The sequence below is a fragment of the Arvicanthis niloticus genome, chromosome 29 (genome assembly GCF_011762505.2).
Source record: "Arvicanthis niloticus isolate mArvNil1 chromosome 29, mArvNil1.pat.X, whole genome shotgun sequence".
Lineage (NCBI taxonomy): Eukaryota > Metazoa > Chordata > Mammalia > Rodentia > Muridae > Arvicanthis > Arvicanthis niloticus.
In genome coordinates this window covers 4,373,617-4,399,609 of record NC_133437.1, presented here as the reverse complement: position 1 = coordinate 4,399,609, position 25,993 = coordinate 4,373,617, and the positions used below count along the sequence as shown (strand labels likewise).

Sequence of the window (25,993 nt, the reverse complement as noted above, 5' to 3'; positions counted from 1 at the left end):
CTAATGTGTCCTAAAGAGAAGTAATGACATCACGGAACAGTACTGCTGTTTCAGGCAGTCATAATTTCTGAGGTTATGCATGAAGAGTTAGTGGGATTTCAAGGAACTAAAGAAATAAAAATAAATTTAAACATCTCTAAGGCTCCTAGGATGCTGAAATACTTCATCAGATTAAATAAAGGTTAACTCCCATTCCGTTTTTGAGTGGCATCTTCAATCCCAAGGTCTGTAGCCATATGATCACAATTCCTGGCCATGCTGATGCATTTTTAATTCAATGCATGAATCTAGTATTTATTGATTTAATAAGGTTAGGGGAATTGCATTGTTGCTGATACTGATGAACTGTCAACAATTTAATCTAGTGAAATCTTACAGAGAGATGTGTGGTAAGGGATGGGCGAGCGGGGAAGGGAGCAATGTGCACCTGTGTCTAACCACTCGTGGCAGTGGCAAAAGCCAAAACGGTTCTTTTCCAGCTGCTTCGAACTCCGGATAGTTTATGTTCCTAAACATGCTACCTCCCAACTGACAGGCCTGGCAGTGAAAGCTGCAATGTGATGTGGCAGAGGTCCCTTTAAAACTGAGGGGAAGAATTGGCCCACTCTTACCTTCTAGCCTCTCCTCATACTGTTGGGTTTTGTCTTCCTAACAGAGCTGTCCAGTCTGGCCTTGAACTCACTATGGACCAAAGCTGACTCCAAACTCTTGATCCTCCTAAATCACTCTCCTGAATCTGTTTTAAGACACACACACACACACACACACACACACCTGAATGCTGTCACCTAACAGAATTTTTAAGTAGTCAGTGCCCTCCCTTCCCTAGGTCCTAACATTTTCTACAGCACACTACTAAGCACACGAAGGACTGAACACAATGGGAAAAATTCATTTTTCTTTTAAAGGCAGTTCTGACAAAATAGAATCAAAGGAAAGGTTTTTAAAGTAAAGTCAGGATCAGAGACTTGGCCAAAACCCACCAGGTTCTGAAGCAAACACCTGGGCTCTTGGGTACTGGGTGATGAATACCCTGTTTGTATGCTTAGTTCCCCAGCCTGGATGCCTGGGGAGCATATTGTGGCCCAGGTTTTCCCTGACTTTGAAGAAATGGCTAATGTCAGGGAGCGTTGGTGATGCTGTGGCTGGGGTCACTAAAAGTATGCTAATTGTAAACCTAATTGCTTCAAGCAGTCTCGCCTCTAAACAGGGAGAGCCCAGTTGATGGAGTCGGTCTGTTCCTAATAAAATGAAGAAGCACTGAATTAAATTCCCAAGGAAGGCCCTATAAAAGTTTTCACAGTGTAACCAAATGACTTCACCTATGCTATTACCTCTGAGATGACATCTTTGAAAGAAAGCAGACCCCAGTTGGGCTCCATATTCATAAATTGGCTGTGCTTAGGCCTGTAAATCTGGATTGATTTAAAAAGGCTTCTTCATCCTTCCAATCAAATGAAGTCATTGTTAATTAGATGGATTTTTGTTAACAATGTCACTCTCTCCATATTACCTGCTCACACTTGCAGTCCCTCTAGTACAACATCTGGAACACCAGTTCTCCTGCAGTCAGGCCTTCCAACACTTTGGTTGGAAGGTGATGGTATTTCTGTTGTTCCTCGATCCCATCCCTGTCTGGAGGCAGACGCTATTCAATGTATTGGTGTCCAGTACAGATTATCTTCCTAAACTGAGAGATTATAAAGCAACTTCTGGAAATACTCTTAAGATTTGGTATGTTATGAACTATGCTGCAATTTTGTCTATGTCGACTCGAATTTTCAGATAGTTGCTTTAATGTGTAGAAGGAGCTTACAAGATAGTTCGGCTGACAAAAAGACATTCGCCACCAAGCCTGTCTACCTGAGTTCGAACCCGGAAGAAGAACTGAATTCTGAAAGTTGTTCTCTGACCTCTACACAATCCAGGCATGCGCACTACCACACACAGAGCGGGGTGGGAGAGAATCGATATTAAAAATAGAAGGCCATCGTTAACTTCCACTAGCTCTTCAGCTTCTTAAACCCAGGATCTTCTTTAAAATAAAAATTCTGCTTTGAGGTTCTGCAACCGTGCCCTCATACCGGTTTTTCCTCCCTTCCAACACCATAGACAGGCATGTTGCAGCTCCAGGCAGCCCTCAGGAACTGCGACGCCCCCAAGCTCTGTCCAACGCACAGGCAATGACTCGCAAAAGCAGTTTCAGCCTACGGCGGATCTTTAAATATGAGGGAGCTCAGACTGGGCAGCTCACACTCCCTTGGGGCCCATTCCCAGGCGCTTAGCTGGAACCCAAGCACCCTCACCGGGTTTGGGGACCGTGCGCCACCCCCTCCCACGGTTCCTTCCACAATACTTCTGCGCAAGCTGTGGACTTTGTCACTGCAAGGGCTAACCCGTCGGTGGCCTTCAGTGCCACCAAGACTATGGCCTGTTAATGCCCCGCGGCATCCTAGCTCGCGGATCTCTGGCAGGGGACTCCGGTTGTGCCTGACGCAGCACTCGCACCCAGCGCTGAGTGATGACCCTGTGACAGAGGCGGGATGAGGACTTCGCTTGCAGAAGCAGCTCTTGGCGAAGCGGAATTTGAGACAACAGTTCCCCAGGCCTGGAAGGGAAAGCTTAGTCCCCAGACTGAATAATTCGGTCCAAGGGCCTGCCTTTTGAGGAATGAGGTGACACAGGAGAGTAAGGACTCTTGGCTGTGATGGGAAGGAGCCTCCACCTCCTTCAATCCCACCCCATCCGCGCCTCCCCCCTCCCGCCCCCCCCCCCCCCCCCCCCGTGGACAAAGGTGCTTCACAGGCAGGTCAGGGCCTCCCAAAGAACATTGGGCCTTTGAGAGGCCTGGATACTCTGGTCAGAGCAGTTCTTCAGCAAGAACCCACCCCTCCTCAGCTTCATGGGGGGCGGGGGAAGTAAAAGGCATCAGCCAGACCATGAACCTAGGCTTGGGGCCTTGAACTCCAAGAGCCTAAGGACCATGCTAGGTCCTAGGAAACAGCTCACCATACTTCCAAGCCTGCGGCTGCAGAGGAGTCCCAAGCTCAACGCCAAGCTACAGTGAATCTTGATTTTATTGAGAGCCACACAGGGCGGAACCACTCTAGGTGACGTTGGACAGAGTGCGACCACACCGAGAAAACACACACCTGAAGTTAGAGTTCTTAATCGCAGGTCTTCAAATTCTTGACCTTGGAGATTCCCTATCCCCGCAACATATACTTCCTCCACAAGAGGACTTAGGAAAAATCAGTTTCGTAACATTCTTTGGTCCCTGTTGTGTGTGCTTAAGGTAGACAATAGCTAAGGCCTAAACACCTGCGATCTCTTACAGCAATCCAATTTGAGGAGTGATTGCAGAGTGATTTCCTCTTCTGCGTGCAGAGTGAGCGAACCCTGGAGCATTAAGGTTATTCCTCTCCAACGGGTGCAACAAGAGGCGTGCACAAACCAGCTAAAGTCAATGCTGCCCATATCCTGGGATGGTTCCCCTTGCAAACAGAAAAGGAGACCCGATTAACCACTCCCTTTCCTTACGGAGCTGGTGTGAACCTAACTCAATCTGAGCCTAGGAAACATTCCTTTAACCCTAGAGAACTACGCAAAGGGAAATTAGGCCAAAGAAAGGGAAGCTGCGGAGGAGAGAGTGGTTGAGCCAAGGTCCTAAGCCGAAGCTGCTCAAGGTTTACTTTGACTCGGCTTCGGGACCTGCCTCCAGAGCAAGTAAACTCTTGTGTGGCCGGCCTCGGGGTTCTGGGCACCCTGGGCCTAGACACTGCCACGTGCTCAGGGCTGCTGTGCCCCAACTCTGCATTTGGGGGCGGTTTGCGCGCGCATGCCCTCTCACAGGGCGCGTGCTTCTTGGTGCCTGCGTCCGAGACCTCCTAAGGTTCTCTGAACCACAGAACTTTGTGAGGTCCCGCAGAGCATCCACACTCGACCCTTTCTTTGGCATTCGACCGGAGGATGTCCGGACCTGCAGGGCCGGGCAGACGTGAGACAATCCAGAGCCTAGCAAGGAACAGCATCTCCCGATCTCTACCTTCCTCACTGCCAGTCAAACCTGCCACACTTGACAACCTTACTAGGCTTACTAGGCTGCCATTCCCTCCCAGCAGCTACAGGAAAACACAAGTCCAGGCTGACCGGAGCGCCGGCTGGCTCCCGAGAGCCGGGGCACACCGGCGCTTCCAGGTAGGACCAGCCCCAGCGCACTTTCCCAGCCTCATACCCTCCCTTCCCCCTCCCACACACTCCCTACCGAGCGAGGACCCGCGGGTGTTTGGAGTGGTTGTTGTTCTTTTAAAAGTATATTAAAGGATCATTGGCGTCTCCCTGTCAAGTCATTACGCCTTTATCCCCATCAATTAAGCACACCTCAGAGGACTGCTATTAAGAGCTAAATTGAGCTGCAAAAGTAGGTATCCCGTTTCAGGCAGATGTTGTTATCTCCCGCTGAGGCACGACCAGCCTTACTCTACCTCCGCTTCCCGCTACCGCCCCAGCCACGCTGGACCCGGCTTCCCGAGCTCAGCAAGGAGGCTGAACCGGAGGTCGTAGCCTAAACAATGCACGGGTGCTAGGAATGGATCCTAGTCCGTTTCAAGGTCTGTGCTCGTCAAGAAGTGTCTACGGAGTTGAGTGGAGGACGACGCCGAAAGCTAGCTGACCAAGTTATTTTTCTCCCCTCTTTTTTCATTTTTCTCAGAGAGGTGGAGAATGTCTGTTAAAAGCTGGCTCCCAGCTGGGGATGCAGAAGGAGGAGATTGCGATGGAGAAGGCAAAGGAGCGAGTGTGCCTGGCAGTCTCCTACTCCGCTCCCTCCTCCAGCATCTCCAACCTGCTTCCTGGATAGCAGGTCCCCCGAAAACCCCGAATATCTTGTAGATCAAAGCGCGGTGTAGTGGGGATTGGGGATTTGGAGCTACAGAATCCGGAACAGAAAGGTGCGTTTAAGATAAAGGAGACTTGGGACTCCTGTGGCCTTCCACCCAGATGTGTCTTTCCACCCTTTCTCCGTCCAGACACTTTAAGTCACCACTGTCTCCCGCAGCTGGGAGACCTTGGAGCGCTAAGGAAAGAAACAAAGGGACCTGGCCCTTACTGCAGTTACAAGGTTTCCTTCCTGACACCATCCACAATAAATTAAGCCAAGGCTAAAGGAGATTAATTTCCCAACATAATCCAATTAAAAGATTTCTAAACTAATCTTTTACGAAAAAAAAAAAAAACTTAAAAGATGTGCGGTTAAGGGGGCGGGAAGTCTGGTTTTGATGATAGTGATTTATCTCCTTCACACGGGGTGCAAGCAGAGGACGCTTGCTCTCCGCATGCAGTTTGACCAGAGCACCTGGTTGGTGTCTCCAGTCCAACCTGAGCCTTCCGGAATCATCTACCACACTAACCTAGGCCCGGTCAGAGCGTGAAGGGACTAGGGTTACTTACAAGCACTATAGACTTTTTAAAGTGCTATTAGATTTATGGTCTCTTTGTCGACGCCCATCCAGAGTAATTAGCACATATGTTCTAAATAGATGATAGTTTTGTGAGCAATAAAGCAATTACCCATCGGTGGAGCTGACAGTTCCTCCAACTAAACTCCAACCAGCAGCTAATTGGAAAAGTCATTTCAGCTACATTGTCTGCAATTAGTCCTGCTAAACTACTACACCCAAACTTGCTGATTTGAGGTTAATTTATTCAATGTTGAATTTGCATGGACAAGCCTTTGCCACAAAGGGACTTGCCTTTTGCCCCCCTCTGGACTGGACCCAGGAAGTAAAGGAGCAGGTGGGAGTAACCAGGTGATATTTGGGGGCCAGGGTGTGGGGGTGCCCCATCCAGTCGGAACCTTGAGGTCAGTGTCACGTCAAGCCGAATACCTACAGAGAAAACCCTTTGCTTCTTCTCCAGAGCAGTGGTAAGAGGAAACCGTCAGTCTGTGCTACCAAAACCTCCATTAAAATTTTTAAATCAAAATGCAGAGGAAGCAACTGAGTTCTGAATCCACCCAGGACCACCCCTACTGTCCCTAAGAGATAAATGTAAGTCAAACAACACCCACCCAAGAAGAGCTCAGGAGGAAGCACCGTCTAATTCCCAACGTGACTCCAGGAAAGAAAGGGCTAGAAAGGTCAGCTAGCCTGGCTACTGCCGCTCTGAGCATAAAGCTACTTCCTCCTGGAAAGTGGGATTTCTTCATAAGTTATAACTTTCTTTTCTTTGTCATTTTCCCTTTCACTCTTTTTTCTTGCTAGATCTTTTTCTTCCTTCTTTTCTAAAGTTAAACCAAATCGGTCAGAATGTATGCACATTGAGTGGAAACAATGTGTTAAACGCTGGTTTGACACCCCACCAGTACTTCCAAGTATCCACCGCTAAGATTCTTCTACTTCATTTAATCTTTAGTGGACAGGGCTGCTCCTGTGCTTCTATTCATCAGAAAACCCGAGGAAATATATCAGTTGGGGCTCAAAATCCTGGGCGGGAAAGAGAGGCGTTAAAGAGAGGTTAATCTGTCCCCCCTCCCCCCCAGCCTCTAACTTTTGAGCTGCAATCTCAGCAGGCTGGCAGCAGAAGGGCGGCAGGAGCTCCCAGCCTCTACAGCGGAGGGTATCTGTATCAGGGAGCAGAGAGGCTGGCAGGTTGACATGAGAACCTGTAGCCCTGGTAACGGAGTCTTCCCATAAAGGAATTTATAGCAGTGTCCCCGGCTTAGAACTCTGCTTAGAAGAACATGAAGGGGGGTGCTTCCCAAGGAGGGGGAAAGACCATTGCTTTAGTCCTAGAAATCAAATGTCCTTTTCTGGATAGCTATTCATATTTCTTTTTAAAATAAGTGTGCAAACCAAAGGGAAGACACACTGAGTCCTATTTGAGTCAGCCTGAGTTTTACTAAAATATGTCTAATTTCAAAATAATTTGTAAACAATTATCAGCTTCAAGGATTCAGAGATATAAATGCAAAGGAGAAGAAAGTTTTAAACAACTTGAAGTTGAGCTCCTGTTTCCCACTTATTTCTTGTGTTTTGTCTAATCGGATTTGAAGCAAGAGAAATTGAAAGTAAAGCTTGCTTGCTTCCACTGCACCCCAGCTGTTATAGCAGGCACACTCTGAGGAGAAATCCTTCTATCAGAGGACTTCTGCTTGAAAACAAAAAGGAAATAAGATGACTTTTTAAAAAGGCTGACAATTGAGTTCTCACGGACTTGTGTTTTTATAATACTTAAATGTGGCCAGAAATTGAGTAAAAAAAAAAAAAAAAAAAAAAAAGCGTAAGAGAGGGCCAGCCAAAAGTATCACTGGATGTGGTCTCTAATGAAAATGTGCGTGTGTGTACATACACAAACAGCAGCAGAATCCTCTCAGTGTATGAGACACATTCTCGTGTAATGTGCATTTGGCCCCTCGTGTACCCTAAGCTCATATGTGCAGAGATGCAGGTCTGTGTGAGCTCAGCTAGCTGTCCACAGGCGTGGATTCGCTTCTGGAGCAAAGGCATTTTTCTTGCTCTCATAGTTCCTTTCCATTAAGAGCGATTAGATGACGCCTATTCAAAGTTGCTGATCCAGAGAGAAAATAAGAGTAGATAAAAGGAGATTTCAAGTGACCTCCTCATCCCTTTCACACCAACCTGAGCCCCAGAATAGCCTAGGATCAACTAACACAAAAGCCCTTTGCTTTCTCCTTTCAGCTGCAGAAGACTTCATGCAAAGGGTTAACAATAAAACATAGAACTACCCTGAGTTTTGTTAGGTCATGCATTTGGAATACTTTATTAACTCCTCTGTGGATGGGCCACATGGATTTTCTACCTCTGAACTGGGTAAATAAAATATGCATATCCTAACATAGGGCAAAATTTCTTACTTTTCTGTATGGTTTATATCAGAGGTGGACTGTATTTATCACTTTTCATTTAAACTTTTCCTGAACCCTCCTCCCCCTCAAAGATGGAGGACACTGTAATAAACATGTCTTTCTACTGACAGTTTAGAAGGAAATACTAGCTTTACTATTTTGATCCACTTTCTGGTAGGTAAATACAATTGCAATGTGACTGCAGTTACTAGATTTCCTGGGCTTTTCCCTACTCACTAGTCTGTATCATAGTCAGTGAAGAAAATGGCATTAGAGATTTAAACATAGTCAAGCATTTTAGTCAGTAAAATGTCCAACTCAGCTTTACTTCTGATGGGCTAATCACGTAGTAAGAGAAGCAGGTGCTCTGACAGGTGAGTATTAGGGGGAATGATTATATAGCACAGTTGATTATATTGTCAGGAGAGTCTAACAACCTTCAAACTCATTTCAAAACTTCAACTTTTCATCTAAACCAACCCATTTTCTCTGCAAAAAATAGCCATGCAGTTATTCTTCAGTTAAGACAAGCATTTAAAAAATAAAAGAATACGGACTGTAACATTAAAAAAAAGCAACCTTTTATTTTTTTTTTTTAAGCAAATGATCTTACATAGTCAAGACTTGTTTTTTATAAAAGGTAAATTTTTGCCTCTGGCTTCATTGATGTACTTGAAATGGCTGTCACTTTTCCTCTCAGTTTGTATCTAAAGGTCAGCTCTTGCCTTGTTCTCCTGAAATCCCCCTCCCCACAACGTTGTTAATCCTGGGCCCTCTAACTTGAAGCCCAGGAACAATGGAGGTGTCTCTCTTACCTTTTCCAAAAAGTGTTTTATAAATCTCTTGGTGTGAGTTAGACAACAAAAATGCTAAGGTGAAGTTCTTATCTCTGAGCTTGCTTTACTCAAAGGTGACAAAGAAGAAAAGCCTAGACTACCGAAGTAACAGTGGGTATGGAAGCTGTTACCAGAGTAACAGTGGGTATGAAAGCCTGCTAGTTCCAGGGCTCATTAAACCCTATGGGCAGGTAGGTGGCCTACTCAGGCCAACAGAAGCCCACATCCTAGGCTGGCCTTTCCACGCTGGCCTTCATGCTGACACAGTCACACTTTTTACAATTGGGTGACTATCATGCTGACTGAATTCAATCTTGGGAATTGGGGAGAGATTTAGGATATAGCCTGGGGCTCTTTTTCCTTCCTTCCTTCCTTTCTTTCTTTCTTTCTTCCTTTCTTTCTTTCTTTCTTTCTTTTTTTTTTTTTTGTTAAAACATTAGGTTGGCAATCCTGTACCTCTTCACTGTTTCCCTCCAAGATCTGTTCACTCTCATGTTAAATACATCTTCTTTAACTGTATTCTCCCTGGCTTTAATCTCATGCCAAGGGAGACTAATTGTTTTGATACCTTTAAGACAAGCTCCCTGGGAAAAGCCTGTATCAAGATCAGAAGAACTGACCTTTCTCGAAGAGTTTGCAAGCTTGTTCATCACTCCACATGAGCTTGAGAAGGGAGTTATTTCTGTCCTGTGGTTTCTCTAAACAGAATAATACTGTTTGAACGACTTAAGGGTACAGAAGTGGTGTAGCAGAGAATTTTCTATATGCATGTGGCCATTGGTAGGTCTCATTGGCTCTTGAACTAGATCTATGAAATGTCTTTACAAAGCTACTTTTTTTTTCAGTGTGACTTAACAATAACCTAAAATGCATGATCTGTTGTCTTTCTGTAAAGCAAACTACGAATGTGAAAGAGACCAAAGGATTAGTGAAGAATACTAGCCTCCTTCCTACCTAGTTAAAAATTGTATTAAAAAGCTATGTAAATGGGGTAAAGAGACCATTTAGATTCAGACTCTGGGGCTTGGATCACCAGTTTCTACCATATGGGCAGCCACAGACTGCCCTCCCCTCAGAGTCTCCCTTCTCCCACCAGCTATTTACCAGATGCCTGTCTGAGGGATTAAGTGTTGTATGGCAAGCTTTTTAAAAAGGTGATTAACAACCAACCATGATGCTGGACGCTCAAAAGGAATATAGTAAAATCACAGCATAATTCCTCCACCCAAGCCCAGGGCACTTTCTTATTTGCACTGGGCCCCGTGTGTTGAACAGGTCTGTGGGAACTAGGAAAATAGAAGAAAATTACAAAAAGAAGGCTATAGATCCATGTCTTCTCTGGGGCCCTTTGGATCCCCAGACCTACCTGTCCCTGGAGAAAGCAAAGCACCATGCCCCTGCTCTCCACTGGCACTGGCAAGACTCATACAGTGCTAGGCAAAGGCCACAGTGGGTGCCGGTCTGGTCCAGTAACCACTTTCAAACTCAATTTAACTTTCCCAGGGCTCTGGTTGGTGTGGGGCCAACTGAGTGGATAGGGAGAAGGGAAGAAACGCGGAAAAGAGAGCAGAAGAGGAAAGGGTGGGAATTGCAACTGCTTTTTCTATTTCAGCAGCTGAGCGTGTGTGGAATTTCAGCTTGAGAACTCTGGTGCCCTTGAAAAAATCCGAGCGTTTTCTCTTAGGTGACCTATCCAACAACAGATAGTAGGGCCAGCGAGGAGGGAGTATAGCTGGTGACAAACCACAGCCTTAAGAAACAAAGCCAGAGCTTCCCAATACTTAAGCTGACCTCTGGACCTCTAGGGAAGCCATTTTGATAGAGGCAGGACAGTGAACACATGTGGGTGTGCAATTGCTCTGAGGAGCACAGAATCCCAGGAGGTAGAGTCCTGAGTAGACCGAGTCCCATAGGTGGGTAAGGCCCTCTTCAAAAAGTCTCTGCTTCATGCTACCCCCATCACAAGAGACTGGGGACACTTGACTCAAAAGAGCTCAACCAGTTCCCCTTTCGGAAAGCCTGACGCTTCCCCTGCTGTGAGCAGCACCAACAAACAGCATCCTGTCCCTGCTCCTAGAGCTAAGACTGAGAATTGCAATCTCTGTTCAGAGCAGCCGGCAGCTTCGTCCACGGCCTGGAGAGGCCGACTTCCTCCACTCTGGGGGTCAATCTAAGTCCCAGAGGCCTTTTTGCAAGTTTGGAAGCTTGGGGCGGGGTAGGAAAGCGGGAAGGAGAGGCCAGAGTAAGGATGGATGGGCGCCATCTCTCCCGCTGAGTCTCGGCTGGCCCTGAAGCTTTGTTGCAGGACTTGACCCCCGACTAGCCCTTCCAGGCAAGGCTGACTCATTCAAGAGCCCACCCAGCCCCCGAGCGCGGTCCCGGGTGTCCGTTCCCCACCCCCACCCACTCCTAGCGAGCCCGCCCTGCGCGCCCTCTGACGCAAACGCGCGCCCCTGCCCGGAGCGGGGGAGGGGGGGTCGTGAGCGCCCCTGTTGGTTTTAATTGAAGCTCTTCCTTTCACACACACAACCTCGGTTCCCACTCCTGGGAGGCGACCCCCTCCCCGCCCCCAGCCCGCCTAGCCCAGCTTGTGGAATCTGGCTCTACTACCTCACAGCTCTCCGCGGCCACCGAGGGTTCTATGCTTGGGAGAACTGCTGATGTCCCTTTTAATCCGCTGACAGTATCGCCCACATCAAACGGGCAGCCATCGATTGCCTTATTTTACTCGCGGAGACATTAAGCTGGCGACAGAGCTTGGCTCGCGAAGTCCTGTCTGCAGCGCAGCTAGACACAGGTGCCCAGGCCAGCGGGCTCCACCGCGTCGCCAGCTCCGCAAGCTGCGGGCTGGCCGCGCGGATGCTAAACTTGATGCAGTCTCGGGTCCCCTGCCCACGTAGCGTTTCCCGCTCGCTCCCGGTGGGGGAGGTTAGTGAGAGGACCTGTTTGAGGTTTGGACTGATGGGCTGGCAGGGATCCTCACCTCCAAGGAAGCAGCAACAAGGATGGGCGGTGGTAGTTCCCGACCAGGCCTGGACGAAAGTTCTTCCGGTCCTACCTGGGCTGCCTTGACTGCTTTTCTAGGCTGCAGAGGCCGAGTAACAGATTGCCTTTCTGCCTAGCCACGTTATCGAAGCTTACAGACCCCAAGTTCCAAAGAAACGATTATCTTTGCGTTACTTGCCTGGTATGGTAGGGCTTGGCCGAGTCTCACTTCTGGTGCCCACGGTGTAAAGTCCAGAGTCCGAGGGAGACTAAGCGGGCAGACCTCGCACCCGGTAGGCCTCCGGTTCCCGGACGCTTGCTTTTTGCTTCCTCTCCCACTGTTTTGCTACTCTTCCCGACCCTAGCCTTCCTTTCTCTGCTGCGTTCCGCTGCTCACGACTCCCTGTCTCTGATTGTTTGGGAAGTAAATTTTAGAATTTCTATATAAACAGCGCGCGCGCTCTCTCCCTCTTCCTTCCTTCCTTCCTTCCTTCCTTCCTTCCTTCCTTCCTTCCTCCTTTCTTTAAAAGAAAATCATATCAATTTCACCTTTAAAAAAACCGAGAGACTTGATCAGGAATATTAGGGCTGAGAGGCTAAGGCCAGGAGCCCCTGCCACCCCGTGTCCCGCCTCTCCATCAGCGGCGTACAATGGGCCGCAGCACGCAGAATGTAGTCTCCATTATTCCAAATAGAAGGGCTGTGAGGCACACATAAGAAAGTCTTTATTCTGCTCTTTAAAAAAAATATATATATATCACTGGTCACTAAGTGGTAGGTCCCAGAGACCACGAAGCGCAAAGCGTGCCCCAAAGACTCAGCTCTTTCTAAAGCCCTTACTAGTGAGGTTTAAAGTGGGAACCAGTATTAAAAGCCAAACCCCACCTCTTTCTATACAGCTTGGCCATTTCCACCTTTACCTGGGGGCGCTCGGAACGCTTGAGCAGAGACAAACTTTTACGCTCTCCCTAGTCGAGGGCTGGTAAGAGGGACTCCCACTCCCACTCCGGGTGGTGGCAGCCGCGGCTTTGTCACTCTGCCGCTCTGTGCCTGCCTGAGCCTGCCTAGGGGAGCATTCTTAAAACGAGGGGGGTGCGAGTGTGGGATTGGAGAATATGTAACTAATAGAAGTATCGTTCTCCCCAGTACGATCTTTCAAGGAAAAAAAAATCCATTGAAAGAATTTTCAAAGTGCTGTCTTCGTTTGGAGAAAAAGCTCTGGCTGCCAGTGGGGAAGGGAGGAGGCACTGGGCTGCGTGCCGCCTGGGAGCGGCTCCCGTCCGCTAGGTGGCAGGCGGACCTAGCGATTCCTGTAAGCCCTGCGGCGGGACCCGCTCCTCCTGCCTGCCCCTCCTTTTGCGACCAATCACCTTCGGGAATGGGGTCTCAGCCACACACTCCCCAACACACACACACACACACACACACACACACACCACAGCGAGCGAGAGACTGTCTCTTCCTCCTCCTCCCACTCCTCCTCCGTCCTCCTCCCCCTCCCTTTCCCACTTCTCGTTCCCCCCCTTCGCCCCTCTCCCTCTTCCCTGTCTTCTCGTTCGTTTGCTCTTTTCCTGTGACTGACTTGTCAGCACTAACAGCCGCCCCACGACAATATGAGGAGTTACTAATGCTTTATTAATAATTATTGAAGCATTGTTTGGAGTTGGAGCATCCTGGGGATAAGAATGATGAAGAAGGAAAAACAGGATTGATTGGAAAGTTTATTTTAAGATCATCTTTGGGATGAATAGGAATCATCGATTCGGATCGAATTTGTGGCAGTAGCTGCAATTTCATGCGTGTGCTTTGTCGTAATTACGCCTCCGAAACTATGATATACTTCAGATTTTTAAATGAGGAGGCTTTTCTTAATTATATAAAAGAGCGGGATCCAGACTAAGATTATATTGAATGTGAACTAAGATTCTAAACCAAGTATACTTCGCAAATCATTAAAATGGTGGAGTTTTATCCTCATTAATTTTTTTCTTAACGTTTTCAGTGACACTCCTTACGCTCATAAAATCTAATTTTAAAAACTTTTCAGAAGATATACAGTAATTTCTTTCTCCTCGTTTTTTCCATCGCAAAGCGTTCTCCCTTCATCATCCCTTCCCCCTCGTGTGTGTGTGTGTGTGTGTGTGTGTGTGTGTGTGACCATACACGACCCATACTAATCAGGTCTCAGAGTAAATAGCAGCGCAGGGCGATCTCAATGTAAATTACGCTTGTCAGAAGCACACCCCTCCCTCACTTTCTCTCCTCCTCCCCTCGACATCCCAGGCTGTAGGTAGCTGGGGGGGAGGGGAAAAGGACTTTCCAACCAATGGCGTGCAGGAGGCTTGGCTAACCTTAGCCTCCCATTTTCTCTCCCCCCCATTCAGGGCTCTGACCAGTCAGTCGCCTTTGATTATCAGTTGCCAGCAGCCCTTCTCTTGGCTCCTTGACACGAGCTCCATATAAGGCAGCGATCTCCATAGAAACGTGTCAGTTTCAATAGTAGTGTCAAAGTTCACTATATACAGACATTCGCGCAGATCCCCCTTTCGGAAACATTGCTCTGAGTGTCCTCCCGTTTAAACGCATTCAATTTTTTGGTCCCTCTCCTCTCCTCTCCTCTCCTCTCCTCTCCTCTCCTCTCCTCTCCTCTCCTCTCCTCTCCTCTCCTCTCCTCTCCTCTCCTCTCCTCTTCTCTCCTCCCTCCTCACCTCTCTTCTCTTTCGCCCCTCTCTCTCTCCTCTCCTTTCTCTCACCCACTCTCCTATTGCCCTATCTCTCCCCTTTCTTTTTCTTACATATTCTACTAGTTGTCGCCCTTCCTCTTTCTCTCCCTCCTCCTTTTCTCTTTCACTCCCTTCCTCTAGAAGAGAGAAGACTAAACTTGAAAAAAAAGGAGGAGGAGGCACCCCCTCAGTATTCTTCTTATCGTTATTTTATATATATATATATATGTATGATTTTTTTTTTTTGGAGGGAGGGTGTTGGTTCCCGGCTGAAGAGCACTTATTTAAAATACTAAAAAAAGAACATTTTTGGGCGATCTCCAGGGTTTTTTAACTAGCTCTGTGTGTTATAGCAGAAGAAGCAGAAGAAGCAAGAAAGGGGAAAAGAAGAGGATTATTTATTCGACCTACTTTGGATGTCTCTCTCGCTTTCTCTTTTTCCTTTTTTTCTCAAGTATTTTCTTCTGATTTTTATTTTTTTCCTATTTCGCTGTGAATTCGTCGCTGGCGTGAATTATCTCGTATTTTTCTCCCCCTTCCGTCACCTCCCGAAAGAAGAAGGCAGAGAGAACCCGGCGCCACCCGCACAACAAAAAGAGCAAAGTGTGTGATCTTCCTCGCCGGCTGCCTCCCGCTCTCCAGCTCTGCCTTCCTGAATGGCTGGCTGCGTCCGGCCCTGGACCTGGCCCCCCGACACCCGAGCGCCCTGATCGTCGCCGGCAGCTTCGCCCCGCATCCTGCTCGACTCTCCCAGCTCCCCGCACTCTTGAATCCGGGCGAGGGCTCCCGCCGGGACAGCAGCGGCGACGCGGGCAGCCTCGGCCTCGACTCGCGCTCGGGCTGCGGCCCCGACTCCGGCTCGGACTCCCGCCCGGGCCCCGGCTCCTCCAGCGGCGCTCGCAGCGGCGGCCGAGGCTGCTCCTCCAGCGGCGCCTGCAGCCGCGACCTCCTCCTCCGCCGCCGCCGCCGCCCTCGCCGCTTCCTCTATGTCGGCTCAGCCCGCGCGCTGCGCGTAGCCCCAGCGGCCGGCGGGCGGGCGGGCGGGCGGGCGCCCGGCGCGGGTGAGCGAGTGTGTGTGCGAGTGTGTGTGCGCGGGGGTGCGGGCGAGGCGGAGGGCGAGTGTGTGCGCGCGCCGTGGCCCATGCCCGCCGCCCCCGGCGCTGCGCCCCGCGCCGCTCCCGGCTGCCGCCTGTGCCATTTCTGATTTTGCAACTTGGGGAAGAAGAAAAAAGCGAGAGAAGGGAGCTCGCTCGCCGGGGGGTGGGGAGGGGGGAGAGAGAGCGCGGCCCCCCCAGGAACGGAGCGCGGGGGGGAGCGGGCGAGGGGAGCAGGGGTGTTGGGGGGGGAGCCTGAGAGCCTGGGGGGGCTGCAAAAAAGAGAGAAAGAAAACAGCAGGAACCACAACAAAACGCCAGCAGGGCGGGCGGGCGCGCAGCAGCAGCGGGGCGGCCGAGGCAGTAACGGCGGCGGCGGCGGCGGCGGCGCAGGCAGAGGCCGGTGCCCGGCTCGGGCTCGGCTCCGGCGACCCCGGGGCGCCCGGTGGGCCCCCCGCCCCCTCCCCCTCCCCCCTTCCCCTTCCCCTTCCCCTCCCAGCGCGCCCGCGCGCCCCGCGGCCCTCGGCGAGCAGCTCGGCTCCCCCCAGCGCTCCCCGGGCCCAAAGATATGGCAATGGTAGTTAGCAGCTGGCGAGATCCGCAGGACGACGTGGCCGGGGGCAACCCCGGCGGCCCCAACCCCGCAGCGCAGGCAGCCCGCGGCGGCGGCGGCGGCGAGCAGCAGCAGGCGGGCTCCGGCGCGCCGCACACGCCGCAGACCCCGGGCCAGCCCGGAGCGCCCGCCACCCCCGGCACGGCGGGGGACAAGGGCCAGGGCCCGCCCGGTTCGGGCCAGAGCCAGCAGCACATCGAGTGCGTGGTGTGCGGGGACAAGTCGAGCGGCAAGCACTACGGCCAATTCACCTGCGAGGGCTGCAAAAGTTTCTTCAAGAGGAGCGTCCGCAGGAACTTAACTTACACATGCCGTGCCAACAGGAACTGTCCCATCGACCAGCACCACCGCAACCAGTGCCAATACTGCCGCCTCAAGAAGTGCCTCAAAGTGGGCATGAGGCGGGAAGGTGAATATTTCTTCTCTGCTTCTCTCCCTGCGCTTCGCCCGCCCCCCTGCTCTTTCTTTCTCTCTCGCCTGGGTGTCTGTGGCTGGAGGGATGGGGCTCCTGTGGTCCCAGCCGGTCCGGGCTTCCCAATCCTCGCTGCTTTCCTCCCCCAGCGTCCCCCCCCCTCCCAGCTCGCTGCCGCTGCCTCCCCCTCCCGGCCTGCGCTCCTCTCCCCGGCTCCTCCACCCCGCCCGCTGCCTGCTCAAGATTGTGTCCCTGGGATCGTGAGCTGTGGCTTAAAAATCCCTCCCTTCCTCTGTTGGATGTGCTCCGTGTGTGTCTCGCTCCCGCTTGTGTGTGAGGATGCTTGGGGCTGTACTGGCATGAACTTGGGAGGGGTGCTGGTTTTCCTCAGAAAACCGTTTCTCTCTGTGTGTGTTTTTGTTTTTTGTTTTTTTGTTTTCTTTTTCCCATTCCACTTGCTCCTCCGCCTCGTCGTACCTTTTATTTATAGTGGGAGAGGAATGGGGCTGGAGGAGTCTAAACCATAGATTCATCGCTGCCACCATCCTTTAGGAAGCTTAGCTTGGAAAAAGAAGAGTGAGATTTATTGCACTTGTAGGTCTAATTAGGGAGGAAGGGGGGCTTCTGGCCTGTTCACTGGCTCCCTCTCCTCTTCAGGGATCTAGGGCCGCCTCCTCCCGAGCTGTGGCCTTGTCTTCACCCCTATACTTTGAAAGGAAAGTTTGTGACTGAACCCTGCTTTCATAGTAGTGTCATTTTTTAAAGCTTGATACTCGTTTTAATTCTTCATCAAACTCCACCCTCTGCTTAAATACTGCATACAAATTACAATTTACAACGGCATTTACCGATCCTTCTGATTTGGCTGCAGCTGGCATGAGCTTCTGCATCATTTAATCGATGTGTGGGATTTGTTTTTTTATTAAACACAACTTTTGATGTTGAATTTGGATATGCTTCATGTTCATGTGGCATGAGATGGAGCACTTTCCTTACAAATATATTCAGCGGTTTATAGTTAAAGTTTATCTCCTGACAATCATTAAAGAGATCTTATAGTCAAATTAGTGAACCAGTCAATTTCGAAGAATGTAGATTACTTCTTCTTGTAATTGACTTCAAAATTATATTTTATATACCACAAGAAAAGAAATTGAATTCCTTCAGATCTCAAGGAGAAGGCAAATATGACGACTTCATTTCTAGCTCCAGGGAGATTCTTCAGGCATCTTTAAAAAAACAAAAAAAAAACCAAAAAACAAAAAAACTTTGAATTGTGCTCTCATTTAATTGAAAAATAACTGCCAAGTTCAAAACTATAATTAGAAAAAGTATTCTAACCATTGCATTTCAAGAGCATAAACTGCACTGGAACTCTTGTTGGAAATAGAACCTAAGAAACTAGTGCAGAGCCTGAGATAGGCCAGTCCTGTGGACACGGACCTATATCTACTAATTTGTTGGGGGGTGGCAGCTCAGTAGCCCTACCTTTCCCTAGAGTTGTCTTTGTTTACATGGCAATTGAAAATGCTGGCACTGTTGAAGTAAAACATACACATAAAAAAAAAAAAAACCTCTTTGGTCAGCTTTAAGAACTCAAAGCATGCTTACGTTTTGCATTCAGATGGTTAATGAATCCAGTGTTTTTGCAGTTGCAAGCTCGTGCATTCACTGGGCAAAGCTGGCTTCAGGTTGCAGTGGCATCGAACAGGACAGACATTAATTAGAGTTTCTACTTTTTTCAATAATGTTTGGCTACTGTAAGTTCAACTTTTTCTTGAAATTTTTTAAATTTTCTGTTACTCTTAATAGTGAGAACTTTGTGTGGGGCAATCAGGAGGAGGGAAGATGGGAGGAGGTGTGTGTGATGCTTGCTCGTGGTCCAAACTTGTAAGTGGTCAGTAAGATATGTAACTTGTATCTCTTTTAAAGATTATTCTGTAGCACTTTAGAGATTATGGGATCATTTTATACACTTGCTGCTTGTTTGCAAGTGAGGAGTGCTCTCAGGTTTGTGGCTGGTACCACAGCCTTTCTCGGGTTTCACTTTAAAAAAAAAAACTTTGATTCATATCATTCTGAAAGGATAAATGGGTTTTCATTTATCTCTGTGTTGCTTCTTAGTAGCTGGGAGGTTGGGTGGTACTTTCTTAGCCATCCTGAGCTAGGGCCTTGCAGTCAGGCCTAGTTCTTCCCTGGCTGAAATAGCCAGGGATGCAGACTATGGATGGACACATGGAGCCGGTGAAGGTACATGAGTTCACCCCAGATCTCCTGGCAGTGTGATCTGTGAGTAAGAACCAACAGGAGAAGATGCTTCGGGAGCGAGTGGCTGCAGGAAAGAACTACATTGCGTTGGGTGCGCGCTGCGGCTCGGCGATGTTCACAAGCCCCCCTGGATGCACATTGCCTCTTTTCTCTCTTTCTTTTTATCAGCGGTTCAGCGAGGAAGAATGCCTCCAACACAGCCCAATCCAGGCCAGTACGCACTCACAAACGGGGATCCCCTCAATGGCCACTGCTACCTGTCCGGCTACATCTCGCTACTGCTGCGTGCAGAACCCTACCCCACGTCTCGTTATGGCAGCCAGTGCATGCAGCCCAACAACATCATGGGCATCGAGAACATCTGCGAGCTGGCCGCCCGCCTCCTCTTCAGCGCCGTCGAGTGGGCCCGCAACATCCCGTTCTTCCCGGATCTGCAGATCACCGACCAGGTCTCCCTGCTACGCCTCACCTGGAGCGAGCTGTTCGTGCTCAACGCGGCCCAGTGCTCCATGCCCCTGCACGTGGCGCCGCTGCTGGCCGCAGCCGGCCTGCACGCCTCGCCCATGTCCGCGGACCGCGTCGTGGCCTTCATGGACCACATCCGCATCTTTCAGGAACAGGTGGAGAAGCTCAAGGCGCTGCACGTCGACTCTGCGGAGTACAGCTGCCTCAAAGCCATCGTGCTGTTCACGTCAGGTGAGGATGCGCGATCGCGGGGAGGGCAGGCTGTGCGGGAAGCTAGCGCGGGCACCGTGCAGCGGGTGCCTGCCTTCCTGCAGCTCCCGCGCCGCGGCTGTCGCTGTGAGGCTGGGCGCTCGAGCCACCTTGGGCCTGCCCAGGGTCTGCAGCCCGGGTACGCGGATGTCGCCGGCCGCGCTGCTGCCATCTTGGAAGCGTAGCGGTGCTGGAGCGGAGGAGGCGCGGGTGAGGCCAGCGGTCTGGCCTTGTGGATGGCCTGGACCCAGCGAGCCCGGAGAGAGTGAGGCGACTGTGTGTCTGGGGAGGCAGGGCACTGTGGATCGTCTGTCTCCTGTGTGTGAGCTATCTGTGTGTGCGGGTGCTTGTGCGTGCGTGTGTGTGTGTGTGTGTGTGTGTGTGTGTGTGTGTGTGTGTGTACAAGAGCTCAGTGTTTCTGGGGGAGGAACGATAAGGAAGGAAGAAGAGAACGTGGGAAGGTGGCTTCTTAGTCTGTGTGGCACTCTCCTTGGGTGAGTTTCCCGACAGAGAGACACAGACAGAGGCGGCAGAGGGAAGAATACGCACAAATAAATCATAAATAATCCCGCTTTATTGCTGCCTGATTTTCCCTTATCGGAAACCATTCATGTTTGCAGTTCCTGGGGTTATTGAGGGTCGTAAAAAACGGATTCGATCTAAACAAGAAAGATAAAAAAACAAAAGCAATACTGTAAAACCCGCAAGCATGAGAGGGCTCTGAGCCGGGAGATAAATTTCATAGCTATGCAAACACACAAACATTGGAAATTTAAACGGATGCCTAAAAAAATATCAAATTAAGGGTAGGCGGTGGTAGCATGCATGTTAACAATCTTTCTTATGATAGATGGTTCAAATTAACTTCCAGGAAAGTGCATTAACGTTGCCTGTGAAGGGCTCTGGTCTAAGCCTGTGAGAACACTATCCGCTTTTTATTATTGGGACCTACAAGAGGGAAATATATACACACCAGGGACAGCAGGTACCGGGAAATACAAACAAAGCCAGAAAGAACTCTGCTTGGGCAAAGCTGCTTAGGTGGATCTTGGGCTCTGCCCACTGTAAGTAAGGTTAGCTGCATTTTTACCACCGTTTGTTGACACTATTGTTTTTAACTCCTCGGTTCGGAGAACAAATAACCCATTTTAATAAATCTATCCTAGAATCAGGCCCTCCAAAAGCCCAGTTAAAACCACTCTTGAGAAGAGATGGAAAAACTCTTTTTTCCAAGGCCTTCTTGAACAGTATGCAATGGGATAATCTATAAGATTTCTCGACTTCCATGCCTGGAGAAGCATATTTACATTGTTTTAAAATGACTCTAAAATTTGCACAATATTGTAATGTAGCAAATGTAGTATTAATATCGATCTGAACAGTAGATAATTTATTTAGACAAGAGCAGCTCATTTGTATGCAAGGTGGCCAGAGCCTTGGACTTGCCCCTCCCTTTTACTTTCAGTGCAAATGCAGGTCTGCTAGTGTGAGAGGGAGTCATTCTTTGCAAGGGGATAAAGTGCAAAACTTAAAACAAATGGAAGATTTATTGAATAGCTTCCTCTGGCTTTGAATGCATTTTATCTTAATAAGTCTTCTTGATGGAAATGTGTTTTTCAAAAGTGACAAAGAGCCTGGGAAGCAGTGAGCAGGATCCTTTGACTCTGGCAGGCCCAGGACTGGCTGGCGCTCTCCTACCCATCCCTTTAGCCAAATCCATCAGGAAGGGAGCCAGTATGGAGAAGCTCGGGTTGTAAAATCTCACCCAGTGAAGTGTCTTAAAGCAGAAGTGTGTGATGTGGAGCTGGACAGAGGTTTTCTCAGCAAAGGTCTCTCTTCTTTTTTCCTTATGCCCCTAGATGCACGTTTCACTTTTAAACTTTCCATCCTAAAACATTTCTGTGAAAAGTCCCTTCATTTAAAAAAAAAAAAAAAAGTTTTCCAAAGGAGTTTTTTGAACCAAGTCTTCAAGGTGCAAGGGATGCTGAGACATGAACAATAACATTATTTTGTTGGAAAATAGCAGACAGAATATCTGAAAATGGAAATGGACCTGTCAGTAGTAATTCACCCCCCTTTCACCCACCCCCTTTCATACAGCACATTTCCACTTTTGACTAAACTTGTTTTGATTGCTAGCCAGAAGGGAATTCATGGGAAGAAGGGAATTCATGGGAAGCCTTCCCTAAGTCATCCAACTTTTAAGCAAACTTTGAGTGATGGAAAAGACAGTTTTAGACATATTGTCCAATATGGCTTGCCCTAGCTAAGTATTTGAAGCTGGCATGAGGGTCCCCCGTGGTGGTTTTCACATTTGGCCTCCGGATGGTGTGTTTAATCCTTAATATTCTGGACAGCATCCAGAGACTAGGTCATGACCTGAACTTACTTTGAAAAAAATTCTTTAATTCATACACCTAAATATTCCTTCAAATAAATGAGACTGACTCTGAAAAGAGCCATCTAGTTAACATAAATACAATAAATCCATTTTGTGCACAATAATAACTTTGATTTCTAGTTATGGCAGCTGATTACATCTATATTTCCTGAACACTAAACTCTTCTGAATGCACAACATGAAATACATTCTCTGCACTACAAAGGCTAAGCCGGGAGGGCCTGAGCAGTAACGGTTATTTATTTACATAATTTCTTTCCTTATACTGTAGAAGAAATAATAAGGGTTCCTACGTTGACAATACCATATAAAAAGTTAGACATGGGTTTTGTATGTTCTGTTTCCTTTTCTTATCTGGAGTTTAATTCACGGGGGCAAATGTGTACTGAATTACACCCTTCGCTCACCTCTCTTTGCCATCACAAACCCACCAATTGATTCAAACACTCATGCCTGTCTACAGATGGGAGAATCCTGCTGCAGGGGTGAATGATTATGCAGTGTGTGAAGGTGGACTGAACTAGGACTTATGATAAAGGCCATGGGAATAGGTGACTGGGATGATAAAGACCACTGGGTATAGGCCACTGATACCAGACAGGCAGCCTCACCCCCAAGCATTCCATTTCAAAGGTGAAAGGACCTGAGAGTAGCCAGTGTAGGACCCAAGTGTACCTGTCTAAGCTTCTCCTTGGAGTTGCTTAGGAAATGAGGAAGTGACTGTACTCCAGGGACCCTGATGTTTTACTGATTTAAGGAGATGTCATAAAGATATTTAAGGGAAAATCTGTTGGCGTATCAATGGGTCTTTCTCATATTGTGTTGTCTGTGGCTGAGACTATCCTATGGCGTGAGGGACCGAAAAGTGTATGCAACGCAAGATATATGTAAATACATCGCACATAAGTCTGTGTGACGGTCATTAAGCAAGGCTATGCTAGAAAGCAGGCCCAAGGGCTGACCTGAGAGTCCCCTCTCTATGCACTAAAGCCTCAAGGTGTTTCTGTCCTGGCCTTGCTGGCCATAATAACCTCCCTGGCGTCCCAGCTCAGACTAGTATGGATGCACTGCACCAGCCGGATGGAGTAATTAGACATCTGAGAGGAACCCAGTCTGGACCTGAGGTCAAAGGAGACTTGCCTCAGAAGTTCTTGAATTATCACCAGTTTTATTTAAATATTTGCTTCAGGCCATACCCTTGTAGATGAAGGTGGCAGGGTGCTTTGTGAAGTCTAGTTCTTGAACCGATACACAACATGGAAAGAGCAGACATGGATTTTGCTTTGAATAATTTGTTGTTTTCTTAGGGTCACGCTTCCCCATTGTACAGTGTTCTGTTACAGGTGTTGTCATACACAAATTCCTCCCCAGATCTATATATTAGCAAATGCTGTCCTTGATCTCTAGCCAACCTCCTGACTGGCTAAGGGTTCCTCTGTGATTTTCCTGTTTTTAAAGTATGTTTTGTTTGCATTAAGAACTAACATAGGAAATGAGGGGGAAGCGTCCCTGTTTCTCTGATTCCACGTTCGTCTCCCTTTGCTTGGCCCTGGTTCGTGGATATAGGATAATCTGCTGTCTTGAAATATTTTTAGGTGACCCAAAAGAGCTTTGATTGGTTTGAAATAACCACAAAGGTTTTCAGTTGCCATCATTGTATGAAGTGCCTTATCCACTTCTCCCTTGGTCCCTGCTATAGGAAAACTCTCTTCCCCCACATCCCTCCTAATTGCATACACCCCAGTTCAGAAGCATCAACTGCCTCTAGCCTCGCTTTGTGTCTGATGCTGAAGATGTTTTCTTTCTGCAGCCTGGAGTAACTGAACCGTATTCCTCCTGCTTATTATACAGCTTACAGAGATGTGACCAATTTTCAATTACTTGATCTAAGGAAGATAGAAGTGTCCACTCTCACTGAGGATTTGTTGCAGGACTCTGTCCTGCATATATAGTTGATCTCAAATCCTATATTGGTATAGCACAGGTTTGATCTGATTCTTGGTTCTGCTAGCTGTGATCCCTTACCCCCCATCACGTGTATTCACTTCACAATCTAGGTTCTCCTTGAGCTTACTGGTTGGGGTCATTTGGGTTTGGGGGGTTGACTCCAAGAAGCCTTTAAAAACTGTTTCCAAGGCTGTATGCTTCTTCAGGGGTTCTAAGCACTCCAAAATCAGGAGGGAAAGGGGCAAATGCTTTTCTTTTAATGAGCACAACCAGAAATATGCTCCCCTGCAGGAGAGAACAGGTTGCAATACACAGCAAACATGGATTCACCATCATGCATTATTTAATCCAAAGGTGAAAGAGGGAAAACAAAGCTATGGCCAGGTTGTCCCTCAGTGTGCATGTGTGTCTCTCTTCTGTTCTCCCAGGCATGGTGAGGCTTGGATTTACTCTTATTTGTATAGGGGATGGGAAAGAGGATGGCAAAGAGGCAAGGAGGGAAGGGGTTCTTTTCCTTTTCTTCTATTTCTTTTTCCTTTTCTCCTCAAAACATTAATGGTTTGTATGCTGTTACTGCTCACTCACCTAACAGTCTGTCCCCTCTCCTATTTCTCCCTCCGGTGGCTGCTCTGGCAGATGCTTGTGGCCTGTCGGATGCTGCCCACATCGAAAGCCTGCAGGAGAAATCGCAGTGTGCACTGGAGGAGTATGTGAGGAGCCAGTACCCCAACCAGCCCAGCCGCTTTGGCAAACTGCTGCTGCGATTACCCTCTCTTCGCACAGTGTCCTCCTCTGTCATCGAGCAGCTCTTCTTCGTCCGTTTGGTAGGTAAAACCCCCATCGAAACTCTCATTCGAGATATGTTGCTGTCAGGGAGCAGTTTCAACTGGCCTTACATGTCCATCCAGTGCTCCTAGACCTTGGGTGTTTCCCACCTGCCCCTGCCCCCTGACTCCTTAGAGACTAAGAGGATTCTCCCTGACCAAGGACTCAAAAGCCTTTGGGGATGCTGGTATGATGACCAAGCAGGCCAGGCAAAGGGGAGGAGGGCTGGGGACAGAAGCAGCCCACTCTGCAGGAATGCAACCTGAGCTGCAAACCAGGAGGAAAAAAAGACCCATTTAGGATCTGAGCTGTAAGTACATTGGAAAGGAAAGAAAAAGGATCTCGTGTCTGGTGAGAAAATGAAAAAAAAAAAAAAGATTTGGAAGAGAGGACCATGAGAAATTTAATAAAATAGAAGGACTCTGATGGAGACCACCAGGATTTATTGTGGATGGGTGTGGATATATTCTGTACAGAAAACTACTCATATGGGAGTGGACTGAATCCTATGTAGAAACACACACTGAACATTGTTATTCATTTTGTAAAATACTAGTCTTTATTTTCATTTTTTGTAAAATTTAAACATTGTATGCGCATAAACAAAAAATGAACAAGAATTAGGGGGAAATAACATTTTCCAAATAATTATAAAAAATTGTCCTGTGTCTATGTATCTATATCTGTTTTGTATTTTTTTCTGGTTCCAAACCAGATTTCCTGTGATTCTATACTAATAATTTTTGATATAACCCTTTGCTTCTTATAATGAGTGCGATATATGTTGTTGAGGCTGTTCTTCAAGAATTAAAATTGAAGTGAAAATTTAAACAAAAATAAAAGAATTTAGCAAAACCCATGTGTCTGGTTGCTTGGACTATACCCTCAGAGTAAGCGAAGCTCCTGGGTGATTTGTAGATGGCTGAGTGTTGTTAGAATCTGGATTGTTGAAAGGGAGAGGAGACTTTTAAGGTCCAGTACTAAGTTGGCCGCATCTGTTTCTTAGGCCAACCACTGCATTGCTTTTGTAAACCTGAAGGAAAGGCCAGGCTCTGTGTGTGTGTGTGTGTGTGTGTGTGTGTGTGTGTGTGTGTGTGTTCGTGATGGGGTAGGAGGGGAAGGCTGGGTCTTGCTAGCAGACAGAAGTCGTTTTAATTTCTCTCTGAGGACAGCCCTGAGTCAGAGGCAGGCGTGGGGGTGGGGGTAGTAGGGGAGGCTGGATTGCCTTTGAAGCACAATTTCCAGGCACATGGGCCTCACCACTTGCTGCAGTGACCCAGTGTCAGCTCACCTAGACTAACTGCAGTGGGA

At 48.3% G+C, this 25,993-nt stretch overlaps 1 protein-coding gene and 1 pseudogene across 5 annotated transcripts in view; one reads left to right on the top strand and one right to left on the bottom strand.

Moving 5' to 3' along the window:
- The window catches only part of LOC143440347 (small ribosomal subunit protein uS12 pseudogene), a 53,124-nt pseudogene extending 39,980 nt beyond the window's left edge, over positions 1–13,144 (bottom strand). For 2 of the 3 annotated variants that reach the window (XR_013108080.1, XR_013108081.1), the window contains exon 1: positions 11,885–13,143. The product of XR_013108080.1 is annotated as a small ribosomal subunit protein uS12 pseudogene, transcript variant X1 (transcript). Of the gene's footprint in view, positions 1–11,884 lie in introns of all 3 variants that reach the window. The other variant, XR_013108082.1, reaches the window with a different exon arrangement.
- A 2,845-nt stretch (positions 13,145–15,989) lies between these two features.
- Nr2f1 (nuclear receptor subfamily 2 group F member 1) lies at positions 15,990–25,434 on the top strand. 2 transcript variants are annotated; one of them, XM_076927070.1, is made up of 3 exons: positions 15,990–16,524; positions 18,964–19,491; positions 24,494–25,434. In XM_076927070.1, the coding sequence occupies exons 1-3, from the start codon at positions 16,071–16,073 to the stop codon at positions 24,772–24,774; spliced, it is 1,263 nt and encodes a 420-aa protein (XP_076783185.1). In that variant the 5' UTR covers positions 15,990–16,070; the 3' UTR covers positions 24,775–25,434. The 2 variants fall into 2 exon arrangements, with proteins under 2 accessions (XP_076783185.1, XP_076783186.1); XM_076927071.1 differs by lacking the exon at positions 15,990–16,524 and adding an exon at positions 16,735–18,287.
- Positions 25,435–25,993: the final 559 nt, after the last annotated feature.